Here is a 27189-nt window from a genome sequence, read left to right as displayed (position 1 = left end):
TAATATCAAACCAATCATGAATTTTCCTAGTCGCTGGTAGTAGGTATTCATTTAGGATAGATACGCTATGCTATGCTATGTATGCACTCAACAGCAGAACACAATGGACCTATGAATGTCCAAACAACCCAAAGGTAGATAATTTACCCGTCACCGGTTAATCTCTTTACTATCCTTTAGGGACAAAACTCGCACATCCATATATAATTCTATCTACCCAACAGAACTCACATGCCGATCGAATAAATATCATAGTTTGATCAGAGATCATCCAACGCGCGAGTCGCATGTCTGGTTCTCCTCGCCGTCCCCCACGCCCCATTCTCCAACCCTGGAACAAGTCTCCCCTCCGCAATCACATCATTCGACTTCTTCTTCTCGACTACCTTCCCGGCCTTTTGGAGAAATTTCTCCCGCATGGCTACCGCATCCGGGTCCTCGTAGTCCAGCTGCGTCATGGGCGGGGCCTCGTTCTCGTCCTCTTCTTCGAGGGTGCCGTTACGCTCCGGGTACTGGTACTCGTATTGGTTGCTGTGGGTATGAGACAGCGAAGGGATGCGAGAGTTGGTGGCGGTCGTGGTGGTGGACTCGACGGCGCTGCCGCAGCCGTCTTCGTTGAGGGTGTCGATTGAGCTGGCGCGGGAGAAAGAGAAGTGCTTAGGGTGGTCGAGGGAGGAGGGGGCCCGGCCCAGGAGCGGTCTTCGGCCTCGTTGAGGTCGTTGGCGGTCGTCCGAGCCGGTGCTGGGTTCGGAAGGTTGGGCTGGTCGGGCGTTTTTGAGTAGGCTGGTTACGGCTTGGTTGAGGGCGGATTGGGTGGTTGTGGTTGTGGTTGAGGGGTGTTCGTCGGTGGGTTTGCGCTTGAGGGGGGAGGTGGTGGTTGTGTTGGTCGGGACTGGGGGTGGTTTGGTTGTGGGGTTGGGGTCTGATGAGGATGTGTCTGGTGGTTGTGCATTGCTTGATTTTTGTTTCTCGTGCTCATGCTCGTGTCTGGGACGTGGGGGCTCGTTACTATTGGGGGGTTGCTTCTGCTCTGGGCGAGAACCGGCTCGCGGTTCCAGAGACTTTCTGCTCTGTGTGGGTTGGTTTTGAATTAGGTATTGGTCGACTGGTTGTTTCTGTTCGTTGCGGATGGAGGACCAGAGCCAGTCCGCAGATACAGCAGGTACTCCCCATTCTTGGGTATGCCGCAGCTTCTCCGGGTTCACGGGGCCGGAGTCGTTGCATATGAGGACGGAGGCGCTGGGTGTCAAGTACTCGTGGTAGGTGGCACCTAGAGGGTCAGACAAGTTCAACAAGCTGCTTAGGGTAACTTACCAACGAGGTTGACGAGTTTTGATAGATGGAGAAGGTCGATTCGGGAGAAGCCAGTAGAGCAGACCTTCAGTCCCGCGAATCCTAGGACTATCAGCTAGACGTCTATCGTGGGCTGATTGGGGCTCTACCTTTGATCGGGAAAGAAGGGATCGGGGTGTTTGCTGTGTGGGATTCTGGCGGTACCAGCGTCTTCGCATCGAGACATCTTTCCAACCACATGTCGGTTACCACCTCGCATTCGAACGCCAAGTCATCCGTGGATGGGACCTGTGCGCGGGGCATCTTGTAGGGCACGATGGTGTAGAGGCCATGGCCCCTTTTGGGTATGTCTGGTCTAGAGAACTCGCTCAAGGAGCTCACCAGCTCTGCACCATTGAAAGAAAGGTGATCTCGCAATACGTTGGTCTTAAAATGTTAGCAGGTGGAAGAAAGTGTAAGGGTATGCATGCCAACCTGTTTAGAGGAGAACCCATGAATGAAAAAGAAACAATTGCCCAAAAAACCCTCGCGACGCTCTGCAGCTGGAGGGGGCGGGGGCGGGGGCGGTTGAAGGGGCTCCTGAGGTTCTGCAAAGGTAGTCTCGCTCGCAAATGAGCGTGACTCCTGCAAAATAGAGGGCCTCTTTGTCAAAGACTGGGTCCTCTGCAGACTTTCTCTAGATGGCCTCGGATCGCTGCTGTCGAAACCCGTACCGACAATATCGCCCCAGATGCCTTCATTCTGGTCACCCAGCTTAGCACTTGCAATCCTCCGAAGCTTTCTCGGTCTAGGATTTGAGGGGTTTTCGTTGTTAGTGACTTTTGGTTTCGGAGTAGGCAGCGATCGATTCCAGGCACCAGCGCCCTGTTGCTCATCAGGTAGAAGAGGGTGATAGAGAGTTTCTTCCAGTACCATGCCACGCTCAAGACTATCCTCGAACCACTTCACCGTGACAATTCTGATACCCCACTGCGTTGCGAATTTATACTTCTCACCCTCCGTGTTCCTGGCAATAAGATGAGTGACGTTCTTGGTGAGGTCTTTTCGGAACTCGGCTCCGTGGGCAGTGACGGTATCCTGGATACGATTTCGCAGCGACACTATAGCATATGCATTAGACTAGTCTTCCAGTGCGCTCTATGTTCGGTATTCCCTACTCACTATCCTCAAAGCCCGTTATACAGATAGATAGCCCAGCAAACGTCGGGAATCTGTACTTTTCTTCCAGAGCCCGAATGTCTGTATCGCCTCCCTGCATCCATGACTGGCGAACAGCTTCAACCCATTCCGGTTTCAGGACTGTTATGTCGGTACGCTCGCGCGCGACGAACTTGTACTTCGGAGTATTGACTTCGCCGATAAGCAGATGCGTGACGTCCGAGGTAAGGTCAAATTTGTGGGTTGCTCCCATCTGACTTGCGACGATAGCGAGTTCAGACTAGACGCGACGCATAGCAATCAGTACTGTGCTAGATTGGTTGAAGAATTATAGTAAGAGGTACAAGCATCAGAGGGTGTTTAGCATACCCGCTGTTCTGGTAAGATGGAGGTAAAGCAGAGGACCACCCCCGCAAGAGGATGCTCCTTGTCTGAAGTGGAGTTAGTCTGTCTCTTGCTATCTAAAAAGAGGGATTGAGCACTGACTCGAGGTTGCTTTCTCTGCCATGCTTCATGATTGGCAGAAATCAGCCTGGGACCGGTGCGCCGATATGAAGATTCGCTCTATCGGAGCTCCGCGCGGAAGCGCGTCTGGGAGTATACGTTGTCACGTGACAGACGGGGGTTCTTTTCCCTTTGTGAAGCTGCAGCAGAACATCCTCGACTCCACCGATGGTAAGGATTGGCTGGTTTCACCATTTTATGAACACTGCTGGTTCTTGTGCTCCCGACCAATACTAACATTTACTAGCATGCTGATCTCCATGATAAGTCAAGGGTCGGACAGCGTTAACAACCTCTCATTAATCTAGCTAGTATCTATATAACTAAAGACCGAAAGAACTTGCAGCATTCTACTAACAACCATCAGCTACTAGTTACTATCCCCTCTACCTGATTATGCAAAGCATCGGACAATGAGGTAGGATCCGGATACACTCTCGTCCAGTTAGGTGGCAACTTTAACCCAGTACGTGCTGAGAGCTCTTTACGCATCTGGATGGCTCCCAATGAGTCCACTCCAACATCCATGAAACCCCGGTGCATATCTACTTCCTCTGCAGCTGCCACACCAAGTACTTTGGCAGTTACTTCCCGTACCAGTTGCTGAAGCATTGTCGCCCTCTCCTCGGGGCCAACTATCCTGATCTTGGTCTCGAAGCCGTCCGTCCCATTCGACTTTGCAGCTGCTGTCGTTGCATGCGTCGTCTCTTGATCATTTAGGCACAGCTTACCATGCTTCGGGACCTCCTGGGTCTGCGCCTGCATTTGCATCTGCATTCGCGGGACGAGCACTCGCTCGCCAAGTACAATACATTCAGGTTCGGTACTCATCATCAAGATCGAGCAGAGTTTAGTGGCTGTAGCGATGTCCACGTCACCCTCCAGATCTACAATCCGCAAACAGAGTTGAGGATATCTCACGCGCGCGCTTCGCATCATACCCCAGAGCGATGCCTCGCCCATATTTCCGGCTCCAACAGCACCACGCGTCACCCAGACTAGCCAGGGAGAGAACTCCATCCTGGACACGGTCTGCAATTGCTCAGATGCCTTGGAGGACAAGTCATCTTCACTATCTGATTCCCAAAAACAAAGCACGCCGCTCATCGTTTTGGCTTCCGCGAGCCGATTGACTGTAATCGGTTGCTTTCCGGCGTGCAACAATGCTTCCTTCACCGGTGCCATCCACGGGGCATCATTTGCTGGACAGAGCAGACCCCAAGTTGAATTGGAATAATGACAACTCGCGTCAATAGTGTGCCATCCAACTTGGATCTGACCGGTGGGTCGGGGTCCACCCGAAGGAGACTGGCCAGATGGCTTACCGCTGTATATTGGTCGCAACCCGTCGAGCCAATACCGATGTCGCTGAAATGCGTACGTAGGTAGCTGGATGCGACGCCCGCCAATATCTTTGAAGAAGGCTGCCCAGTCGATCTCTGCTTGTCGGATATGTAGTTCCGAGAGACTATTTTGGATTACCAGAGCGTCTTCGCTATTGGGGTTCAACGAGGGCAGCCAGGCCAGGTTCTCTCCGCCTTCGCGGTTGGCCATTTTGCTCGTCTGAGTGCTGTCCCCATCGAGACATGAGGCCCCCATACCACACAGTGTCGATGCCGGGCCCAACTCAACAAAGCAATTCGCACCCTGGTCAGCGAGGGTCTGCATGCCTTCTGCGAACAGGACTGGGTTGCGAGCTTGTCGGACCCAGTAATCCGCATTACTAAGTTGCCCAGGCTCTGCCAGTTTGCCAGTGACTGTGCTGACAATAGGCAGCGTTTGCTGCTGGAACACAATCGTTTCTGCGACGGTGCGTAATGAGGCAAGCATGCCTTCATCCAGATGATGCGAATGAAATGCGCGACTAGTTTTGAGGACCTTGGAAGACCTGCCCTGAGCCTTAAAGTAAGCTGCCAACTTGTTAATGACATCCATCTCTCCAGAAGCTACCACTTGCATTGGCGCATTGATACTCGCAATCGACACCCTGTCGCGGGCACTGAGTTGCTCGATGGCTGAAGTAACCTCGTCTACGGCGGCTTCAAGTGCCACCATACCACCGTTTTCAGGCAGCGCATGCATCAACTTCCCTCGTGCCGCGACCAAGCGGCAAGCGTCCGCCAGATCTATAACTCCGGCGACGTGCGCAGCCGCAATCTCGCCAACACTATGGCCCAACACAACTGCTGGCTGGACACCCCAGCTCTGCCATAGTCTCCATAGTGCTACCTGGAGGGTAAAGATAGCTGGTTGGGCATAATCTGTACGCAGGAGCAAGAAAGCGGCCTCGCTCTCCGGATCTGCCCACATAACATCCAACAGAGGCTTGTCTAGAACTTCCTCGAACAGGCTTGCGATGTGAGTGATGGTGTTGCGGAACACAAGGTGACGTTCAGCAAGACCCTTGCCCATCATGTGTCGTTCAGTGCCCTGTCCGGAAAACAACATCGCCACGCGAGCTGACTTGCTGTTGTCAGCAGTTGCCGGTACTCCGTTGTCGATAATGCTTGTTAGGCTGCCCAGCAGTTCAGTCTTGTCTTGTGCCGCAAGAACGATGCGTCGTGGGAAATGTGTGCGAGTAGTCGCCAACGAGTACGATACATCAGACAGCTTGATTTTTGCAGTAGCCCTGGAGATGTGATTGCAAAGTTTGCGTGCTTGACCACGTAGCGCTTCACTTGTATAGGCGGAGAGGAGAAATGGCAGCGGCAAAGGCGACTTCGCATCATCATCAGTATTGTCGCCATTAGCGTCTGAGCGAGCCCTTGAAGGCTCTTCAACTATAGCATGCGCGTTAGTGCCCGATAATCCGAATGAGTTGATTCCTGCTCGTCGCGGAGCATTCGGGCTGTTTGTCCTGGGTAGCCATGCCATCGGGCGTTGCAGCAGTTGCAACTTGCCACCCACCCAGTCAATCAATGGGCTGGGCTGACTGCTATGCAGTGTCTGTGGCAGCGTGTTGTGTTGCATCGCCAGAGCCACTTTGATAAGGCCTGCGACGCCGGCGGCCGCCTGCGTGTGTGCGATATTGGACTTTGAGGAACCAATCCTCAGCGGCCCAGTGGCATCATCGCGGCTACTGCTGAATACTTCCGCCAAAGCTGAGGCCTCGACCGGGTCTCCTAGTTTGGTGCCAGTTCCATGCGCCTCGACATAATCAATATCATACGGCTTCAGGCGCGCAGCTGCCAGAGCTGCGCGGACAACACGCTTCTGGCCTGGTCCACTCGGTGCTGTCATGCTAGCGCCACGGCCGCCGTGGTTGACTGCCGAACCGCGGATTATAGCATGGATATGATCATTGTCACGCTGCGCATCCGAGAGACGTTTCAGAACCACAGCCGAGGCGCCTTCACCCAGTCCCATCCCAGCCGCGTCCGCTGAGAATGGTCGCGAGCGACCATCTGGCGATGTAACGCGCAGCCGACTAAACTCTACATGCAAACCAGGGGAGGGCAAGAATGTGACACCACCGGCCACAGCCATGTGACACTCGCCCTGACGAAGTGCGGAGCATGCCACATGCGTGGCGACCAGTGAGGCAGCGCACCCAGCATCCAAGGTCATCGTAGGACCCTCGAGCCCCAGAGCATATGCTACGCGACCAGAGAGCGAGCTTGGCGCCGTGCCGAGACCTAGATGTCCTTCAAGCTTCTCTGTGCCGGCGGCGCTTAGCTGACCGTCATCCACAGAACTGTTACCGGTCCCGATGAAAACACCAGTCTGGCTGCCGCGCAGGGACTTAGTGCCATAGCCTGCCCGTTCGAAGCCCTCCCAGCATGTCTCCAGGATCATGGTCTGCGCAGGGTCGATAGCCCGGGCCTCGCGAGGGGAGATCCCAAAAAATTGCGCATCGAACTCCATGGCATCCCTGACGAAGCCACCACCCGTGCTGTAGGACTTGCCGGGGGCCTCCGGGTCGGGGTCGTAGATGGCATCGGCATCCCAGCGCTCCTCAGGAACCTTGGTGACGGCATCGGTGCCGCTAATGAGAACATTCCAAAACTCTTCTGGCGTGTGAATATCGCCGGGCAGCCTGCATGCCATGGAGATGACAGCAATATCTTCACCAGTGGCATCGTTCCCAACGGGGTTATTCGTCTCTTCGGTGACTCCACTGGTCTGGGGTTCTTCAGAAAGATATGCAGCAAGGCTGGCAATGGTGAAATGCTCATACAGTTTTGGCACCGGCACTGGCCGACACAGAATCTTCTCCAACTTGGTTTGGACCTGGATGATGCTAGCAGAGTTGCCGCCAATGTGGAAGAAGTTGTCCTGCATGCCAATCTGACTGTGGCCCAGTACATTGGTCCAGATAGCCAGCAGCTGTTGTGTCAGTGTGGAAGCGGGCTTTTGCGCCGGTGTGATAGTCGAGATGGGGTCGGGTAGTGCTCTGATATCCACTTTGCCGTTGAGAGTAGAAGGAAATCGGTCGACTTCGACGAAGAATGAGGGGACCATGTATCCGGGGAGGCGGCTTTCTAGCCAGGGGCGTAGCAACTTGGCTAGAGGAACATCTACGCTGCCAACACCCGGCTTTCGTATACAATAAGCGACGAGCCGCTCGTCTCGATTGACCACAACGGCATTGGCAATAGCTCCGTGAGCTGTGATGGACGCCTCAACATCACCAGGGTCAATCCTTTGCCCGCGAATCTTGATTTGCGTGTCTACCCGACCGATGACGGCCAGTCTCTTGGGGCCCAAGAAGCATGCCAAATCTCCAGACTTGTACATGGTATGGCCTTCCCAGAAAGGGTCCGGAAGAAAGGCAGCCTTGGTACGTTCTGGATTGTTTCGATATCCACGAGCAACGCCTGCTCCGCTGATATACAGTTCGCCAGTGCTTCCAACCGGCACAGGTCGCATGTCGGTGTCGAGGACATATAGCCGTGTGTTTGGGTTAGGCGTTCCAATTAAGATGTCCTCGCGGACTTGGACTTTCCAAGCAGCCACGCTGGCTGTTGTCTCAGTCGGGCCGTATAGGTTCCATACTTCGTCAACACACGCGGTTAGACGCTCTGCCAGGCGAGGTGACAGTGCCTCGCCGCCGGTAACCAGCCTCGAGAAGCCTGGCGTGCCAGACCAACCGCTGTCCAGCAGCATCTGTAAGATGGTCGGCGTCGCGACGGAGAAGGTGACGCTGTGGCGTTCAAGGAGATGTATCAGCGCGCGGGGATCGCCGATCTCGTGTGCCTGTGCCTGCACGACCGTGGCGCCGCATAGCAATGGCACGTAAATCTCAAACGCGGCCATGTCAAAGGAAATTGTGCTCTTGAATAGCACGCGGTCCTGGTCAGTACAGCCAGGTCTTTGGTGTACCGACAACGCATAATTGCATATAGCGGCGTGATGAATTTCCACGCCCTTGGGCTTGCCCGTGGAGCCGGATGTGTAAAGGATATAGGCAATGTCGTCTGCTTGGATATCCACAGCTGGCTTCTTATCCGCTTGATATCTCATCTGGTCTCGCAGTTCGCTTGTCGTGCAGCAGGCTGCCTTATGACCATAATCATATCGACTGGTGCCCGTCCCCCCTTTGGTACTAGCAGAACTAACTATCACCAGGCGTAGCGCCTCATCATCCAGCATCTGGTTGACACGCTCGGGGGGTAAAGCAGGATCAACGGGTACATATATCGCACCGGCTTTCAAGACACCGAGAATGAACATGATCAGGTCCGGTGTGCGGTCTAGTGCAAGAGCCACCACATGGCCACGGCTGATGCCTCGCGATAGAAGGAGGCAGGCCAGGCGATCCGACTCAGATGCAAGAGCACCGTATGTGATGGTATGGTCCCCGCAGACTATCGCGGGCTTTGGGGAGTATTGTGTCTGAATCTGACTAAAGAGAGAAACGACATTGTGACCAAGCTTAGATGGGTCGTCGGTAAGGTTGAAGTCGTTTTCTGGTACCATGGCTGTTGTTTCTTCCTGAGTCTTCTCTATCCTCTTCTGAACTAATTTCGGGGGAGGAAAGAACCACAGCAGCAGGTAAAACTCGTAGAATGAGAACAAAGAAGGAATTACGATATATCGAATTCGGCCGGTAAGGTATACTGTCTAATACTAAGGCAAGAATGGGTGGCACCACACTCGCCAGGCCCGTATATCACAAGCTGGTATTATACTGCTATCAAAGCGGAACTTGCGGTGTGTGTATGCGATATCTATTCCCTGCGCATTCTAATACGCGTCATTCCTATGGATTCGTTACTGGCTACACTGTCATACCGGAAACCTTTCGCTGCTCAGTCAACGATGTCGTTATCACTGGATATCAAGAGAGACAGGTCTATCATTGTCTAGATTGCTAAAGTTGCATAGCTGACGGATAAAATTCAAGCAAGGGGCTCTACTGCATTGATTCTGCTGTTACGGACTACTGGAGAGACATACAACTACTGTAAGGGTTATCAGTTCGGCGCCTCAGCAAGTGACGATAATATGGCTTCTATATAATAAATGGGACCGTTTTCCAGCAAGGAATTCCCATGGAGTGGTCTACCATTGGCCGAAGAGCTATCAAGTAAAGCGCTCATAGGAAACAATGTAGGCAAGGGAGGGGGGAATGACAGGAAGACAAGACAGTGAACATTCCTGTCAGACAGTACGTATAGTCACGAAAGACAACATGATAGAACAGAATGGAAAGTCAAAGCTGTTCGAGTGCTGTCATTGGATGGATAAGACATGACCTGCGCAAGCGGGTGAGACGGCATGGCAGTCTAGATTTGACGTCTTCGCAAGGAACGCTTGGGTGGTGTTTTAGCATCCAGCCCTGCGACATTCTTTTCATTACCACCAGGGGCGCCCATCTACCTCCCATAGTTATCTTGTTGCCCTCGATTTCAAGAGAAAGGTTGAACAAAAGAAAAGAAGAAGATACACAAGCACACTCACTCTCACGTCCACCCCAAATCAGCCATGACAGCTTCACCAAAGACTCCTTCGGCCTTGGAAGAAGGCATTGCACTCTATACTCCCTTTCTTCTCCGCTACTTCTACGATTTCTGGGTTCTATGGGTTTCCAACAACTTTGCATGGAAATGCCCAACCTCAACCGTTCAACTCCCATTGTTTAATGCCGCCATGGGCCAGAGCCACCTAGACATTGGCGTCGGCACGGGTTATTATCCAGCAAAGAGCCTAAAGGCCGGTGCCAAATGCACTGAGGTCACCCTCCTAGACCTCAGTCCCAACTCGCTCCAGGCTGCCGAGCAGCGTATCTTGGAGACGGTAGGCCGTGAGGCGGTTCGTGTGAATACCGTCGTGGCCTCGGCCCTGGAGCCACTGCCCTTCGACAAAACCAAGAAATTCAACTCGATTAGTGTCTTCTTCCTGTTGCATTGCATTCCGGGAACACCTGAAGAAAAGTGCAAGTTGTTTGACGTGGTGCGGCCGCATCTGGCGGAGGACGGCGTTCTTGTGGGGACGACGGTCCTTGGTCAGGGTGTACCAATCAACTGGCTGGGGCAGAAGATGATGAACAGCTATAACAACAACACAAAGTCTTTCCATAATTCGGAGGACAACAAGGCTCAGTTTGATGAGGGACTTCGTCGGAACTTTGAGGAGGTGGAGTCGTGGGTTATGGGTCAGGTCATGCTCTTCAAGGCTAGGAAGCCAAGACAACAGCATGATGTTTCCAATGTAGTTCCGAAAGGGAACTTGGATTGATGCGGACCATCATGAAGCTGTCCAGTTAGGTAGTTTCTTGAGTAAGTAAAGAGAAAGGAGGGGCGTCCAATGGAGGAGGGAGGGGGAATAGCAGTGCAGCATATTGAACATCGAAGTTATCCTGCATTTTAGATGTTGCTATTCAGTTATAGCTTGTAATCATGCTATATCGGATAGTCTGAGCACACTGACGTCTTCTGAAGTAGAGGCCGTATTCTATAGACGGTAGACAATTGCACGTGCAAAGGGCATCCAGAAGCCAGCCCTTATCGGAATCACGTGAGCGATAAGTAGTGGCGCGGCGCGTATCGCCAAAACGCGCCGGTGGATAATTGAACAGTTTCATCAATAGATTGATCAGGGCAGGCGAATGCTGCATCTTCAACTTACCCTGAATCTAAGTATATGTACCTTTCCAGAAACCGTGCGTCGACCCCAGGTATCCTCCGCCAATTCCTTCTAAATGGTCCAGTCTTGAAATCCCAAACGGCCTCTACTAGATACTCCGCATCGCGAACTTTGCCGGTTGGAGAGGAAGCTGTGATGTTCAAGAAAGCCGTCAAGGACCATTCAGTAGCGTCAGCGACTCCGCTACAGTCCACGCTTACGCGCAGCAATAATGGAAATGCCTCGATGAGACCCCCGCCGCCGTCCGCAGGGGTCAAGCGCAAGATTGAGATGGCTACCGTGCGAGAGTCTAATCTGGGGTCCCTCCACGATGGTGTCTACTTCGATGAGAATGACTTTGACGACGATGACGACCTGGACTTTGAGGAACCCGATCCATTCATTGCCCCGGCCCCCATAACCAGACCGAGCGTCCCGAAACCTGAACCGCCCAAGTACCCGTCCCTCCATGGCATACCTGCGCAAGACGAAGAAATACCGATAGTCGACTTGACTTCACCCAGCAAAGCGGCGGCGGAGGTCAAGTACCCTGATTTACCCCCGGTTCCAGATGAGAGTGTCCCGCCTTCCAGCAGCATACAAATTCCATGGTCTTCTTCGCCCCCCTCCCACTTCCAACAACCGACTAGGAAGCCTCGAACTTTACCATGGCTGAAAGACGAGCCGGAACCAGAACCAGAGCCTCCATCTATGAAGCCGCAAACGCCTATGCGGCCGAAACAGACGGCTCCCTGGAACAAATCAGCTAGCGCGATTAAGGATGAGCAAAGGGAACTGCGTCGGCAGAACAAGACTATGAAGGCACAAGCAGGCGGCCAAATGCACAACCCTCGCACGAAGGTGGCCTCGATCTTCCTCAGCGATGAGCAACGCCATGTCTTGGATGCGGTTGTACAGCAAGGGAAGAGTATTTTCTTTACAGGATCTGCCGGAACAGGCAAGTCCGTGCTAATGAGAGAGATTATCAAGAAATTGCGGGATAAGTACAAGAAAGAGCCGGACAGGGTTGCGGTGACAGCATCTACTGGTCTAGCAGCGTGTAATATTGAGGGTGTAACTCTGCACAGTTTCGCAGGTATCGGGCTGGGGAAGGAACCTGTTCCGGAGCTTGTCAAGAAGGTTAGCATTGGGGTCGACCGATCATATCCAATACATATATGCTAACTAATTATAGATCAAGAAGAACCAGAAAGCTCGGAATCGCTGGATGCGCACCAAAGTTCTGATCGTCGATGAGGTGTCCATGGTCGACGGCGATCTCTTCGATAAGCTAGAGGAAATCGCACGTCGCATTAGGAACAACGGTCGTCCTTTCGGGGGTATACAACTAGTAGTCACCGGTGACTTTTTCCAACTTCCCCCCGTCCCAGAAGGGAGCAACCGAGAAGCCAAATTCGCATTCGCAGCAGCGACATGGAACACTTCCATACAACACACCATCCTCCTAACCCACATTTTCCGTCAACGAGACCCCGAATTCGCCGACATGCTCAACGAGCTTCGACTTGGAAAGATCTCGCCACGAACCATTGACACCTTCAAACAACTTTCTCGGCCTCTCGACTTCCATGACTCCCTCGAGGCCACCGAACTGTAAGCCTGACACACCCCCCATATAGCCAAGCCTGTTCCAAACCCAAGCACCCAGCTCACTCCATCCCCAGGTTCCCCACACGCCAAGAAGTTGAAAGCGCCAACGGCGCCCGAATGAGTCGCCTATCCGGTGAAACAATGACCTTCAACGCCGTCGACAGCGGCACAATCCAAGACCCCCAATTCCGCGAACGCCTACTGGCCAACTGCATGGCACCGCCAGTGATCCACCTGAAAAAGGGAGCACAAGTCATGCTCATCAAAAACATGGAAGATACGCTCGTCAACGGCTCCATCGGCCGGGTCGTGGCATTTATGGACGAAGCCACCTTCGACTATTACATCGACAACGAGAACGAATTCTCGGGAGCAGGAGGATCAGGCAACAACAGCGACGACGAGATCATGGCTCGTGCACGCAAGAAACTCAAGCCCATGGCCGCCAACAAGGACGGCAGTGGTCCCGGCGGCATCACGCTCACCCGCAAATGGCCCCTCGTGTGCTTCGTGCAGCCTGACGGAACGGAACGCCATCTGCTCTGCCAGCCGGAGACGTGGAAGATCGAGCTTCCAAACGGAGAGGTGCAGGCGCAGCGTCAACAGGTGCCGCTCATTCTGGCTTGGGCTTTGTCCATCCATAAGGCACAGGGGCAGACGCTGCAGCGGGTGAAGGTTGATTTAGGCCGCGTGTTTGAGAAGGGTCAGGCCTATGTTGCGCTGAGTCGGGCGACCTCGAAAGCTGGTCTTCAGGTTATGCGGTTCGAGGCGCGCAAGGTCATGGTTCACCCGAAGGTTACAGATTTTTATTCCAAGCTTGTTAGTATTAGTGATGTTATGAAGACTTCAAAGAAGTCGAAGTCGGGCGATGGTGGTGGTGGCGGTGGTCCGGATCCTGAAGATGATTTTGAGCAGGATTATCTAGAGCATTTATATGGCTGAATTGACGGTGTATAACATTCTTATGCCATTTGCTTATACTATCTGCACATTGTCAGGAAGGGATTAAATCATCTACCCTTCATTTCATGTGTATTCTTATGATGTGGTCCGGTGTGACTATCTATTGAGTTAATATCATTTATATGGTAGAATATAGTAGATACGGTATCTTCGCTCAATTGCTTCCTGCCTCAGCCAACATATACAGATGTAATACAGATATCTCCGAGTAGGTGGTATTACCTTTTTATCGAATCATCAAATCATCCTATATAAAGTAGGAATATAGAGTACTAGTAAGATCTAGGTATTTTCACGCTGATCTACTACTTCATCCTTTGTACTTCAGCACTGTACTTGAGTCCAAATCAAGTTTGAGTTTTGGTTTCCACCTCGTCCAACACCAGGGATGCAGGGTGTCGCCCCGTGAGCCCAGACGGTTAGATCGCCCCGCAGTAATGACAGATTGCCCTAAGAGGTTGTTGCAAGAGTCGCCAAGGTTACCTAGGGGGAGATATTGATGTCACTAGGCATTCTCAACCTATAGGCAATATTAGCCACTCTACTATCACCAGAGGTCAGTCTCAGCGCTCTGTCGAATGGCAATGAACTCACAACGCTGGTGCGTTTGCAAATGCTTTTGCAGGTGACGACTAAAGATGAAGTTGATGGTAAGAGAGTGAGTAGGTGGGTGGGTGCTGGCATCATCATTGTTGCCTGCTGCATCGAGACGGGCCCTCTGATGCCCTGCTTTAGCTTACCAAAAGAATTTGGAGGTACCAAGGACAGCTTTCACATGCTGAGCCTTTTGCAATGCTAGCAAAGCTATACGTGGTAGCAGTAGCTGGCATGGTTTTGTATAGTATCCCACCATTATGGTCTGTGCTTGCTACTTCCGCTGGGTTTTCGAGTATGTTTCTAGCTTGCACATTATGACATATCTTCCTTTCGTTGAAGATATGATATCGAAGTGTGCACTCAATCTGTGTCATTTATTTTCCTCGGGTATATTTGTGGTAGCCAATGAGACGACCCGAGTCGTTCGATTGACTCTCTGCAATAAAAACTGAGGTTCTGAGTTTCAGTTTCTGGAAGTCGGACGTTTGGTATTTGCGAGCGGAGTTTCTGTCGGCATTCCGTGAAGACTTCAACTGCTCGGTTTATATATATGGCGGAAAGGAACCATGATACGTGAACCTCCTGGCAAAATCAGGAGTGTCGGGTGGTTTCGTACAAAATCGTTGACATACTTTTCCGGGCTTCTATATTGGGTGTCCAGATGCCCACAGTTGATTGAGTCCTCAGGGGAGGCAAAAGATACCTCAAAGCCAAAATATCACAGAGTGGTTTGGTTCAGCGTTGGCAAGGAAGGTGATTGAAACAGCTTCTCCTCCTAGTACCTTTCTGGAACTCGTTCCTCAATGATTCGACACCTGAAGTCGACAAGAGAAAATGAATGTCGTACCAAGTAAACCTCCAGCTCAGCAATTGATTTCAAATCAGGTAACGAGACATAGTCTGTGTGAGTTTCACCTTTGGATGTGTAGCCTGCTATCACTAGATTCCATTGTATATGTCATTAAGCGTTGTAATATCTTGCCCACATGGCAATATATATCAGCTCGGCTAGTCATGGGGGAAATATAGTTGTATACGAGGATCAGAAACAAGGGGAACCAAGCACTGATACGACGATGATTGGCAAAACAAGCGCAGCTTCCACAGGCTGAGCATTGTCGTGGTATAAACCCCCCAGGCACGTAAAAGACAAAGAAAGTTGATTCGAAAATGTCTGGGTGCTTTAAATCGCCTTTCATTGGAGTTTTCAATTTATTGCCTGGCAAAGAACCAACTTCCAATCTTTATAGCACTATAAACCAAAGCTGTGACCTCACTTCAGCTGGAAGAGGCACGCTAGGGCTGGTTGCCGAAGCATTCTCTCCAACTATAATACCAAAGCATCAATGGTATCGAGAACCTCGCGAGGTTTCTGGGCAAAACCTGTCTTGTGGAGACTTATGGTAGAAGTTGTAAAGTTTCCCGCGTATTATAGTCCATGAACTGTTAGAGCAAGAGTGGACTTGCCTTCCTGCTGTAGTTGGTGCCTGTATGTCGAAGCTATTCAAATGTGAGACACCCAATGTTCCGGAGGTCAGTGGCCCAGACTCAGGCCTGAGCGCCCCGAAGGCCTTGGAGACCAAATCCAGAGGTTAGGTATCTTATCCACTCTTATAGGATTCCCCGGACTGGGATAAGATCTTTGCGCAAATAGGAGTATGGGATAACACCAGCATTTCATCGGTGAATTCCGAAGGTGTAGCTGTGGATTCAGAGCTAGAAGTAAAGGAGCTCGGTGGAATTTACCAGGAGGTATTCTGAGAGATACAAGGAAGGTCTCAGTCTATTCCTGTACAGAAAGTATTAGTACCAATTATACTGGTATGAGACAAGCTGCGAGACGAGGTGGAAGATACTATTAGTATAAATTGGAGCTGAACACATGCTACATATATATCATTCAGAAAAGCAATTAATTGAGCTAACAGAGCTGCTAAAGTAAGTGTTTATGAAAATTATTCACACGTATTAGTTACAATAATAGTAAGAATCAAGACTAGTAAAAATATGGAAGTAGAAGTGGAGATGCAGGAAAGGACAAAGAATGTATACTGAATTGACGTATCAAGCCTGCATTTGAGGAATAAATAAAGAATGATAGAGTCAGTACCCATGGCTAACTTAAGATGAATGGAGTGAATATAATTCAGTCAAAGATGGATGATTCAATGGCAGTACATAGGGTTTGTTAAAACAGGATCTAACTACCTAGGATGACTAGTCTAAAATTGTGAGGAAACATAAACCCCACCGAGCGGGTCTCATGCCTCCCTTATCGATAAGAGCCCAGCCACACGTGATGCCCGAGCCAAGAGCAAAGCAAGCAAAGCAAGCAAGCACAAGCTGACCCCAATCCACATCCACCTTTGGCGACCTTGTCGGGGCTCCTTCCGGTCCGTGGCGTGTTCTATCCCCGGCCCTTTGGACAGCGATTGTACTCGTGCAGACTGCCGATCATGGCGGCTGAATTTATCGGCTACGATGTGCTTGTGACGCTGCGAGCGCCACCAAATGCAACTGTGCAGGGAGAAGTGGCTAATGTCATCGGTCAACGTCTCATGCTCCGAAATGGTAGGTATAAGCCTTCTGCCCCCCTCTCACTGTCTAGCATCACCATCCCCACTTTGTAAGGATCTAACATTAACTCTCTCATTCAGTGAAACTTTCCTGGATTGGACACCCGCTCCCTACGTATTCAATTGAAGCGCCCGACATCGCGGATCTTTCTTTGGGATCTTCGACTCCGCGCATCTCACAGCGTCCGCCTCCGCCTCCGCCTCAGGGATCTCAAAACATAGTCCCCGCACCTCCGCCTCCAACTTCATCGCAAAGCTTCGTGGACCCGGCGATTCTAAGCTTTTCGAAGCCACCTTCTGCGCCATCTGGCCAGGGTGCAGACTCGGGTCCGGTACAGCTTCCAGCCCCTTCCATTAGCCGGTCCACTTCACAAAACTTTCAACTCCCGCAAGTGGCTCATCGTGACCAAGCAGCTGTGCTCAACGAACCGTTCAGTAACCTGGAACTTGATGTTGGAAAGACCGCGAATGAGAGTCGCAGCGCCGTGCCAAGTGGCCCTGTTCCCGCTGGAAGGGAGAACATTGTTTCATCGCAACCAACCCCGCAGTCCGCCGCGAAAGCCAGTCGTCGCACTGGACAACCAAGGACCCCAAAGGCAGTCAATGAACACGATGGGGCGACGAATACGGACCCAAGAAGCAAAGGCTGGCGTCAGACTGCTTTCGTCGAGCCGTCTTATCCGCAGATGAACAAGTCGCTCAATAAACAACGCCGGAAAAAGCGGAATAACAGATCGAATTATGTGGAGGACCCTAATGGCTGGGCTACAGAGGATGCGACGGATATCCAGGAGATGGGCGAGTTCGACTTCCAGAGCAACCTTTCCAAATTCGACAAGAGAAAGGTGTTTGAAGAAATTCGTAACGATGACACCACTGCTGATGAAGACCGGCTGGTCAGCTTCAACAGGAAAGTACCAAAGCCTGGAACAAATGGCGGGAAGAATTTACATTGGACAGAAAATGTCCTTGACAGCCCCGAGGAGACCGAGAGCGAGGATACCGACCAGGTACCCAGCGATGCAAAACTAAGCAGCGGCACCTATTCGGGGCGGGAACGGTCGAGGACGTCCCGCGCACCGAGCTCTCGCAAAGGAAGCGCCATTTTGGGCCAGCCATTGGTGCCACCGCAGATCAATTCCCTCGGGCGCAGTCAGCTAAGCACGTCTCGCACAACCAGCCCTCGACCCAACAAGACTTCCGTTTCAGCATCCCCGATAAGCGCCCCTGGTGTACCTGGAGGCTCATTGCGGCTCACCACAACCAATCGAAGCTGCCCAACTGTCAGTCCATTGCAAACGCTCGAGGTTGAGCAGATTGCAGTTGCCGAACTGGGGCTTACCGAGGACATGATTACGGAAAATACGGGACGTGGTATTGCGGAAGCTGCTGTTGGGCTCCTCACCAGCGATGCCGCTGCGCCCACGATGCTGGTGCTCACAGGCAATCACCGGACCGGCGCACGTGCCGTATCTGCGGCTCGCCATCTCCGCAATCGAGGCCACCGCGTGACTGTCTGTATGCTAGGCATCGAGCACGACAATGAGTTGCTAGAAAGTTGTCGGAAGCAGCTGGATGTCTTCAAGAAAATTGGCGGCCGAGTACACCGATGGGAAGACCTATCGACCCGGCTCTCTACATCGGAATTTGCGCCTGACTTGGTTGTCGACGCCTTGTTCGGGATTCACATAGCATTTGATGACCTTCGCACGGATGACCAGGCCACTGCCTTTGAGATGATATCTTGGGCCAACCGGAGCAACCTGGAGATTTTGTCTGTGGACGTACCTTCGGGGCTGTCTGCTATGAGTGGTGAGTATGCCGGATATTGTACCCTGTTATAACGTCGGTGCTAACGTATTTTATAGGCGAAGTTACTACAGTAGAAGGCGGCCGGCTATGCGTCAACTCGAAATCCGTGGTCTGTCTCGGGGCTCCTAAAACTGGGGTTGTCACTGCGCTACTCTCCGGGGAGGGACTATCATGGAATCTTTCTGTGGCCGACATTGGTATTCCTCAGATAGTCTGGAGAAAATATGGTAGTCGGCGGCGACATGGTATCGACTTTGGAAACCGGTGGGTGGTACCATTGCGCTACCAGCCCCCTCCCGTATGAGTCCTTGAACGGGGTGGACATGCTTAATGATGATTCAATGACCATGGAGGTAAACAAAATGAGCCATACAGTGGGGCGTTACTGGAAGACAGGAATATCCCACGATCAGTGCGTGGTTTAGTGGTGGAAAAGGGATGATTTATAGTGACGATGGCGCCGTTGTGAGCGTCGCTTACATTATGTATGTATGATAGTGTGTAGTGTAGTTTAGCAATTGATATGACCTTACGCCATGTCTACCTTGGTTTCTGTTTATAGTCTAATAACGAATGCTCGGCTGGAGATGCCAATCCCGTGACTGGTATCATCCGCGTATAACGGTTACAGAACGAGGGTCATCTGCGGACGGCCTAGCCAAAATAGGCTAGATCTGGAAACGGCAATACATCATATTCCAGGCCTCGGGGCGCGGCGACAGGATCGCAAATGTGAGAGCTGCTGCACCAGGCATCTAAAGCTTCTGTCACCAGGATGGGAAAAGGTTGGTTCGGCAAGATTTCTCCGCATATCTATACGCAAAGCTAACCTATTTGCTCACTTGCTTAGGGACCGATAAGTTATATGTATGAACACTCCCCGTTGAAGATTTGTTCTTCCCCCTCCGCGCTCTATCGCTTATCGGACCTCGCATGAACTGACCCAACGACTTGTATAGATTACACACTCTGAATGGGCGTCGGAGGATGCATTCTCCGCTAGTGCTGGAGCCGGCGTGGGCAGAGCAAAGCGAGGAGGAGTAGATACGGCCTTCAAGCGCCTTCCCTTCAACTTCTGCTCCCTTTCACTACAACCGTTTTCGCACCCGGTTTGCACACCGTCGGGCACCATCTTCGATCTCACCAACATTCTCCCCTGGATCAAGAAACATGGAACGAATCCAGTAAACGGCGCGCCGCTCAAAAGCTCCGATCTCATTAAGCTGCATCTCGCGAAGAACGAATCTAACGAGTATGTCGATCCGGTCACGTACAAGGTTTTCACAGACAACACGCACATTGTCGCGCTACGGAACACGGGGAATGTTTTCGCTTGGGATACGGTCGAACGGTTGAACATCAAGGGAAAGCTGTGGCGTGATCTGGTTACAGACGAGGAGTTCACTCGCAAGGACATCATTACGTTGCAGGACCCGCAGAACGTCGAGTCGCGGAACTTGAGCTCTTTCAACTACCTCAAGGAAGGCGAAAGTGGATTGACGGATGAGCAGATCCGGGAACGGGAGGATCCTTCGAACAATGTGAACGTCAACGCGCTGGGCAGTTCGGCCAAGATCCTGAAGGCCAAGGAAGCTGTGGCCAAGGCGCGCGCAGAAAGATCACAACGTGTTGGTTCTGTAACGGCTTCGAAAGATTTGGCTAAATCTGGAAGTGCGGGAAATGCGGCGCAATCTCAAAAGACGGCGTCATTTCAATCTGGCAAGGCTGTGCCGTATAATGCGGCCAAACACACTACTGGTTTGGCCGCCGCCTCACTCACCAGTACGGGAATGACGCCCCACACCTCTGCCGAGCTTGCGCTTTTGTCCGACGAGGAGTACATGCTGAAGAGAGGGCGAGTGAAGCAAAAGGGCTACGCTCGTATCTCGACCAATCTCGGAGATGTGAATTTGGAATTACATACGGAGTACGCACCGAAGGCCGTGTGGAACTTCATCAAGCTGGCAAAGAAGGGCTACTATAGAGATGTCGCTTTCCATCGCAACATCAAGGGGTTCATGATTCAGGGTGGTGATCCTTCTGGTACCGGAAGGGGTGGTGAAAGTATCTGGGGGAAGTACTTCAACGACGAGTTCGAAGGTCCACTGAAGCACGATTCCCGGGGTACCCTCAGTATGGCCAACAAGGGCAAAAACACGAACAGCAGTCAATTGTAAGTTCCCACGATGGAGATGCAGGGCCTGCGCTAACAACTTACCCCTTGACTAGCTTTATTGCTTATCGTGCCTTGCCCCATCTCAACAACAAGCACACTATCTTCGGTCATGTCATTGATGACCCCACGCCCTCCTCTACGACTCTGAACAACCTTGAAGTGCACCCGACGAACCCGACTACTAACCGACCTACTCCGGACATCCGCATTACCGATGTGACGGTGTTTGTGGATCCGTTTGAAGAGTTCTTGAAGCAGAAACAAACCGAGGAGGCCAAGGCGAAGGGCCAGATTGTTAACCCCGAGGAGGAAGAGCAGAATGCGCGTCGCGCCGAAGACGACCGGATGACCTGGACGGGCAAAAGAGTCCGTGGCGCAGGGGGTGGAGCGAAAGACGAAGGCTCTGGCGGGGTCGGCAAGTACCTGAAAGCCGCGCTGGCCGAGAGGGCTGGGCAGGAGGAGGATGAGATTGTGGAATTTGTAGATGATGAGCCCGAACCCGAGCCAATGCGGAAGAAATTCAAGGGCGGAGGTGGGTTTGGGGATTTTAGTTCATGGGATTAGGGAGCTCATATATATGGCGATCATATTATTTTATGTGTATAACAATAGGCGTTGATGATCACAATTATTAGTGGTTGGGCTTGGTTTACTGTATGATTCAAATATTCTGTAGTGGTGGTTTTGGGGCTATTAAGGGGATGTTCCGAACTTAAAATACCGCAGGCAACATCATGGTATTAAGTACAGGGAATAGATTAATTGGGAAAGTGAACATTTTGGCACTATCACTAATAATATGAAGGCTTGCAATGCTTTTTCACTTATCTCTCATCTAGACCTTGCCGCTGCGTCATCCTCCACGCACCATCCTTTCAGGGTCACGTTATAACGACCGCAATTGACCGCCTCCCGAAAATAGTAACCAGACTGTCCGATCGGCTGGGAACTGGTGTAAGTGGGACTTGTGCTCAGTAGTGAGTGGGAGTAGTGCTGGTGTGCACTTAACTTGCTGGGCACGACATGGCAAGTAGTACCAAGTACCAAGTACCCTTTCTTCTAGCGTGCTTCCCACCCGGAGGAACCAACGATTGCTAATAATAAAGGACCCCATCCCGAGCCCGCCTCACTTACCACCACCACTTACTACTTACTACTAGTATTACCTCCGATCCATACCAACTTCCTTCTTTTCCCTTTCCCTCTTCCCCCCCATCATCGCAACATCCAACTGTTGCGCATCTCCCCCCCTTTTTTTTTCTGTTGAATCTTCTCCACATCCTTTTCGACATACGACCCAGCCTATCGCCAATTTCTCTCCCTATTTCCGTGAGTGTCCTTGATTCCTTTTGCATCCTCGCTCTCCGTGGTCGCTCTGTAACCCTGTCCCCTCCGGCGCGCAGTGGGGTTGGTTCGGAAGGTGAGAGCTTAGGACGCTTGCTATAACGTGCCTTTCTTTAGCTTCTGTCTGAACTCCCGACATGGATGCATTTATTCCGGAATACTTCTCCCTATGTTTCGAATTACTTTTCTGCCACTGTTCGCTTGTCGCCGGAAGAAGGGTGTATATAGCCGCTCCACAGCATGCATCCGGCGTTGCCTGACCACGATGTCACTTGCCCGCCCGCATTGCTGGCTGGAAGCCATCGGAATCTTCAAGCAGATCCCGCTACCATCGTGCTTAGCTGGAAACTTGGTCTTGTAGTGGATCGAGACGCTGACATGCCTTGTCTACCCAGCTAGATCATCTCGCCTCCGCCGCAATTCACATCCTACGTCAGTCCTCCCGGCGGCTTTCATTCTTTGGCGCTCCCCCCCCCTTCCCCACGCGCCGCCGCCGCCGCCCCCCTCCGCACTCTTTCGAACATTTGATCCGGTTTTAAGCCCCCCTACCCATCAACGATCATCAAGCTGGCAGGGAATAAGCGGAGAAGTTTTTCTAGCCAGGGTGGGTTGCTGAACAGAATGTTCAGTGGCTCCTCGAGCCCACCCAAAGACAAGACAGATTCCATCACTCGTTCCGGTGCCATTGACACGCCTCCCTTGAGCATCCACACCGAGGAAGCCAGCATCAGCCAGAAGAAGTCCTCTCCTCCTGGCGGCTTTTTCACCCGGCGGACCAGCGAGGACCAGAACAACTCTGGTGGCGAGAAGAAGCGCCGGAGTAGCACCGTCACCAAGGCAGCATCCTTCTTCACCAGCGCTAAGAACTCCCTCAGCCTGTCGAGCAGTCCGCGCGAGAACTCCTTCAACAACTACACCATCCAAGAACAGCCTTCGTTGAACAGGCTTGGGAGCATGGACCCAGCTCTGAGTGTTCCCCAAGGGTCGTTTAACAATTCGGCTGGAGAATCACTTCCCACTTCTCGCTCTTCGTTCAAAGTTGGCGTGACAGAAGATCGGAATCGAAAATGTCGCCGGACTATGGAAGATACCCATGCCTACCTCTACAATTTCTTGGGGACCCCCGCACCTTTAGCCCAGGCTGAGAACAATGGCAAAGCCCTCCCGAGTCCCACTGCCCCCTCGCCCACTTCTGAAGAACCCCCCGCGACCGTCGTGGAAACCGACAACGGTTATTTTGCCATCTTTGATGGACATGCAGGCACCTTTGCGGCGGAATGGTGCGGGAAAAAGCTGCATCTTATCTTGGAAGAGGTCATGCGGAAAAACCCCAACACACCTGTTCCGGAACTCCTGGATCAAACGTTTACCAGCGTAGATCAGCAGCTGGAAAAACTACCTGTGAAGAACAGTGGTTGTACTGCGGTCATTGCCCTCCTCAGATGGGAGGACCGCGTACCCAGTCCGCATTCTGCGACGGGATCGGCGGCCCTTGCGCCTGCCGCTGCCGCTGCCTCCAAGGGCGACGCCGATTCGGATGCAGGTGATACGCCTACTCAGGCCGCCGTATCAGGCGGTGCGGCGTCTATACTTCCCAAACTACAGGAGAAATCCCTCCGTCAGCGTGTCCTCTACACTGCTAATGTGGGAGATGCCCGCATTATCCTGTGCCGCAACGGCAAGGCACTTCGTTTGTCCTACGATCACAAGGGTAGTGATGAGAACGAGGGGAAACGGATAGCTAATGCAGGAGGATTAATATTGAACAATCGCGTCAACGGCGTGCTTGCCGTGACTAGAGCTCTTGGTGATGCGTATCTCAAGGATCTGGTAACCGGACATCCGTATACTACCGAAACCGTGATCCAACCCGACTCAGATGAGTTTATCATCCTCGCTTGTGATGGTGTAAGTTTGAACTCTCTATCTCGCTTAGAGCCTTCTTGCTAACAGAGATTATTAGCTCTGGGATGTGTGTAGCGACCAAGAAGCGGTAGATCTTATCCGCAATGTGCATGATGCCCAGGAAGCATCCAAGATTCTGGTCGACCATGCTCTTGCGCGGTTCAGCACCGACAACCTTTCCTGTATGGTGATTCGCTTCGATTCTGACCGGGTGAAGGATGTCATCAACCGGACCGTGGAGCCTATCGGCGTGGACGGAGATCCTTCTTCTAATGTGGATCGCGGGATGAGCGAGGCCGATAAGATCATCGAAGGCGCCAGGAAGAGCATGGCCAGTGCGGGAATTGCAGATGATCCGACTACGGCTGCAAAGGCACAAGAAGAGATTCTGCAGAAAATGTCGAATGATGAGCCTGGGCCCGAGCTTTCCGTCAACGAGCACAGCCATGAGCAGGTGGTCAACAACCTGAAAAAGCCTGAGCCGAAGAATCCGAGTTCTTAATCGTTAGAATCCCAACTTAAAGGAATTTTAGTGAGACATTCTGTGCCGCGAGATAGAGAGACCGAGGCCACCTGGTCTAAGTCCGTCAATGGAGTTCTGCTGCTCTTCTCATCTCTTCCTTGAACATCTGTTACTTGTTCCATTGCTGCTGGCGTCGGTCGCGGACTTGCACACACCAGGCCCTCACTCTGAGACTTCGTTATCTTTTGCTTCTCTTCTGCCCAAGGGTCTGAGTTCTTGCATTGACACATGACCCTATTGTTCTTCCTGTCTATCTTCTCTTTTGATCCTTCATTCTTCTATATTCTCATCCCTCCTTCGTTTGGAGCTTTGATTTTCACATTTCTTACTTCGGCCTTTCTTTGCTTGGACCGGACGCCGGCAAAGCCAGGACAGGACCGGCTGGACAGTGAATGACATTTCCGCCGGGGACGCTTCGTTGTATCCTACCTACTATGGTGATGTAAATTTGACCTGCAGGTCTTTCTTTTGCCAGCTTTGCAGCAGACATTTAGCAATACATGAATTCAGTCGGTGCGCACCAGACAAAGAATGCAAGTAGATAGGAGTTCATGGTCTGCTAAGTGTCATTATATCATTTCCATAAAACAGTAATGTACCATCGTAGAATATCGATGAGCTCTATTCCCACGATCTATGTTGATGCTGATCACCTGACCCCTTCAATCTCTAGGTCGTTCCTTCCTACAACTTCAGTCCCAACATCTCTTCAACACCCACCGCATCGCCCATCGTCTCGCATCACGCGCCTGATGTACACCATTTCATCATCTCTCAACATATCATTGGTCTGCTTCCTGTTGAAACATACGGCGAAAGGCGATCAAAACAGAATACTCGAACAATGATAAACATCGCTAATCGACCTTTCGTCCAGCGAACAGCTGCCGACTCACAGTCCGCAGATCAAATCCCGCCCAAGCAACAATCAGCTTAATATAAACCCACCAGATAATCCATAGAAGTTGGTAAAAGGCCCGGTAAGGATAAGCTATCTTCCTGGCGAATATAGTCGAGCAATCATACATCTGCTTGCTGCGGGACGCTAGCCCAAATGCCCCGACTTTCCTGGTATTGAACAACCGCAATGTCCTTCTTTCTTCCACGCTCAACTTCGACATCAACTGCTCAGTCTTCTCTTCATGGAAGTCGAACGAAGTCCCAAAGATCTTGTACAGACGGCTGATCGCGTCTGATTTGGCACTCCACCCGTTCTCCTTCACCCACGTTAAACGAAACCGCCAGGGTAACCATCGGAGGTGGTAAACTGCCGCTTCTATCTCCCTGAAGGAAATCCGAGCTTTTCTGCCACTTACCGCGTGGACGCAGCCTTGAGTTTGGTAAGCCAGATGAGCCAGAAGGCGATCTACAACGATGTCAACAGGGACTTCGTCCAGGTTTGATTCTGATTCCGGGTCGTCCAGACGGCTGGACAATTCAAAGGAAAACGCTGTATGGTTGACAAACAAGGCCGCGATCATAGTCATTGGGGCCGACGTGGGAACCGCATACCCGGGATATGGAATGCTCTCGGCCGGCCCAATCACAGAAGGCCGTAAAATCAGCAATCGGTCGTACTTGCCGTGTCTTGTGAACCTGTCCGTGACTAGGCGCTCGGAAAGATGTTTGGCATACCCATAACCCCAGGGAAAGTCGTTGCTTTCGTATTCCTTGGTGGATCCTCGCGACTGTAGTTCCGAGTATTCCTCGTCCACAGTGGAATTACCATCATTGGGAGAGGTAGATTCAAGTGGTATTATACGCTCTTCCATTTCCACATCTCCTTTGGGAGACAGGCTGCACAGATGGGTATTAGTATACGCTGTTGAGACGTAAACAAAACGTTCCAATTTGTCACATTGGAGCCCCAGTTCGACAGCATACTCTGTGGCCCGGATAACGCTGGGCCACATCTTTTGAAGCCGCTGGGCAAGGTTGATTGAAGATGCGGCATGGATGATGATATGGACGTTCCGCTTCAACATCTCGATGTGATCAGTGTCAAGGCCTAGGCTAGGCTTCATCATGTCACCGTCTAGAATGGTGATGCGGGGGTGATCTAGAAGCCATTGCGCAGTATCAAACGGGAGATGTTGGTGCCATTTCCCGGACAGGCCACTGTTATGGTCAATACATGTAGGTCTTACACCATCTCTTCTTCCTACTGGAGTTTATGGCTTACCTTTTCCCTCCACGTTGCAGCAAGTATATGTGTTTGAACTCAACAGTTGTAGCGACTCGATGTACCAAGGCTGTGCCTAGGAAGCCGGACCCTCCGGTGATGAATATAGTCTTTCCTTGATAATAGTCGAGCATATTGATCCTGATGCTCCAAAACCTACCCAGAGGAGAAACAAGCCTGCACCACGACTTTTCAGGTCTAAACAGGGAGGGTTGACTTTTGGGTTACAACCGGGGTGCATAAATACTTCGCATGGTCACACAGCGTCCACAGATCGGCAGAAGGTATATGTAGTCACGTCACCGCAGTATGCATGATCTATTGCAGGGGGTGCATAGCTGAACCTGATCGATCCTGAGACCACCATGGCCTAGTACAGTAACTGAGATGGGGCTTGGTGTGATCCAGCAAAAGAAAAGAGCATTATTGAATTTGATATTCACCGGTGGGTCTCTTAAGGCGATCATGTGAAAAAGGG

The 27189-nt window shown here is 51.7% G+C and overlaps 8 protein-coding genes across 8 annotated transcripts; 4 read left to right on the top strand and 4 right to left on the bottom strand.

Annotated features, from left to right (window-relative positions):
• Positions 1-63: 63 nt before the first annotated feature.
• On the bottom strand, positions 64-2982 carry BO88DRAFT_402026 (BRCT domain protein). Its single transcript, XM_025705995.1, has 6 exons — positions 2938-2982; positions 2455-2882; positions 1768-2393; positions 1443-1719; positions 1315-1395; positions 64-1270 (listed from the first exon to the last, which is right to left on the bottom strand). The coding sequence occupies exons 2-6, from the start codon at positions 2702-2704 to the stop codon at positions 261-263; spliced, it is 2244 nt and encodes a 747-aa protein (XP_025566761.1). The 5' UTR covers positions 2705-2882; positions 2938-2982; the 3' UTR covers positions 64-260.
• A 146-nt stretch (positions 2983-3128) lies between these two features.
• Positions 3129-9339, bottom strand: BO88DRAFT_359092 (uncharacterized protein). The gene has a single exon (XM_025703813.1). The coding sequence runs from the start codon at positions 8872-8874 to the stop codon at positions 3319-3321; it is 5556 nt and encodes a 1851-aa protein (XP_025566760.1). The 5' UTR covers positions 8875-9339; the 3' UTR covers positions 3129-3318.
• A 265-nt stretch (positions 9340-9604) lies between these two features.
• BO88DRAFT_402024 (class I SAM-dependent methyltransferase) lies at positions 9605-10675 on the top strand. The gene has a single exon (XM_025705994.1). The coding sequence runs from the start codon at positions 9883-9885 to the stop codon at positions 10633-10635; it is 753 nt and encodes a 250-aa protein (XP_025566759.1). The 5' UTR covers positions 9605-9882; the 3' UTR covers positions 10636-10675.
• A 318-nt stretch (positions 10676-10993) lies between these two features.
• On the top strand, positions 10994-12672 carry BO88DRAFT_174059 (uncharacterized protein). Its single transcript, XM_025701684.1, has one exon. The coding sequence runs from the start codon at positions 11041-11043 to the stop codon at positions 12205-12207; it is 1167 nt and encodes a 388-aa protein (XP_025566758.1). The 5' UTR covers positions 10994-11040; the 3' UTR covers positions 12208-12672.
• A 3440-nt stretch (positions 12673-16112) lies between these two features.
• Positions 16113-16421, bottom strand: BO88DRAFT_174031 (uncharacterized protein). Its single transcript, XM_025701683.1, has one exon. It carries the CDS (start codon positions 16305-16307, stop codon positions 16149-16151), a length of 159 nt encoding a protein of 52 aa, XP_025566757.1. The 5' UTR covers positions 16308-16421; the 3' UTR covers positions 16113-16148.
• A 133-nt stretch (positions 16422-16554) lies between these two features.
• BO88DRAFT_359084 (peptidyl-prolyl cis-trans isomerase) lies at positions 16555-21539 on the top strand. The gene is made up of 6 exons (XM_025703812.1): positions 16555-16764; positions 16851-18581; positions 18638-18879; positions 18957-19046; positions 19541-20754; positions 20811-21539. The coding sequence occupies exons 1-6, from the start codon at positions 16650-16652 to the stop codon at positions 21319-21321; spliced, it is 3903 nt and encodes a 1300-aa protein (XP_025566756.1). The 5' UTR covers positions 16555-16649; the 3' UTR covers positions 21322-21539.
• A 1183-nt stretch (positions 21540-22722) lies between these two features.
• Positions 22723-24508, top strand: ptcG (type 2C protein phosphatase PTC1; the record flags this gene model as incomplete). Its single annotated transcript, XM_025702717.1, has 3 exons — positions 22723-23269; positions 23300-24009; positions 24065-24508. The coding sequence occupies 3 exons, from the start codon at positions 22723-22725 to the stop codon at positions 24506-24508; spliced, it is 1701 nt and encodes a 566-aa protein (XP_025566755.1).
• Positions 24509-25208: 700 nt separating this feature from the next.
• BO88DRAFT_441467 (male sterility domain-containing protein) lies at positions 25209-27097 on the bottom strand. The gene is made up of 2 exons (XM_025709880.1): positions 26712-27097; positions 25209-26647 (listed from the first exon to the last, which is right to left on the bottom strand). The coding sequence occupies exons 1-2, from the start codon at positions 26843-26845 to the stop codon at positions 25387-25389; spliced, it is 1395 nt and encodes a 464-aa protein (XP_025566754.1). The 5' UTR covers positions 26846-27097; the 3' UTR covers positions 25209-25386.
• Between the last annotated feature and the right edge of the window lie 92 nt (positions 27098-27189).

The sequence above is a fragment of the Aspergillus vadensis genome (genome assembly GCF_003184925.1).
Source record: "Aspergillus vadensis CBS 113365 unplaced genomic scaffold BO88scaffold_3, whole genome shotgun sequence".
Lineage (NCBI taxonomy): Eukaryota > Fungi > Ascomycota > Eurotiomycetes > Eurotiales > Aspergillaceae > Aspergillus > Aspergillus vadensis.
The sequence above is the reverse complement of the archived record's forward strand: the minus strand, read 5'-3'. Positions and strand labels throughout refer to the sequence as shown.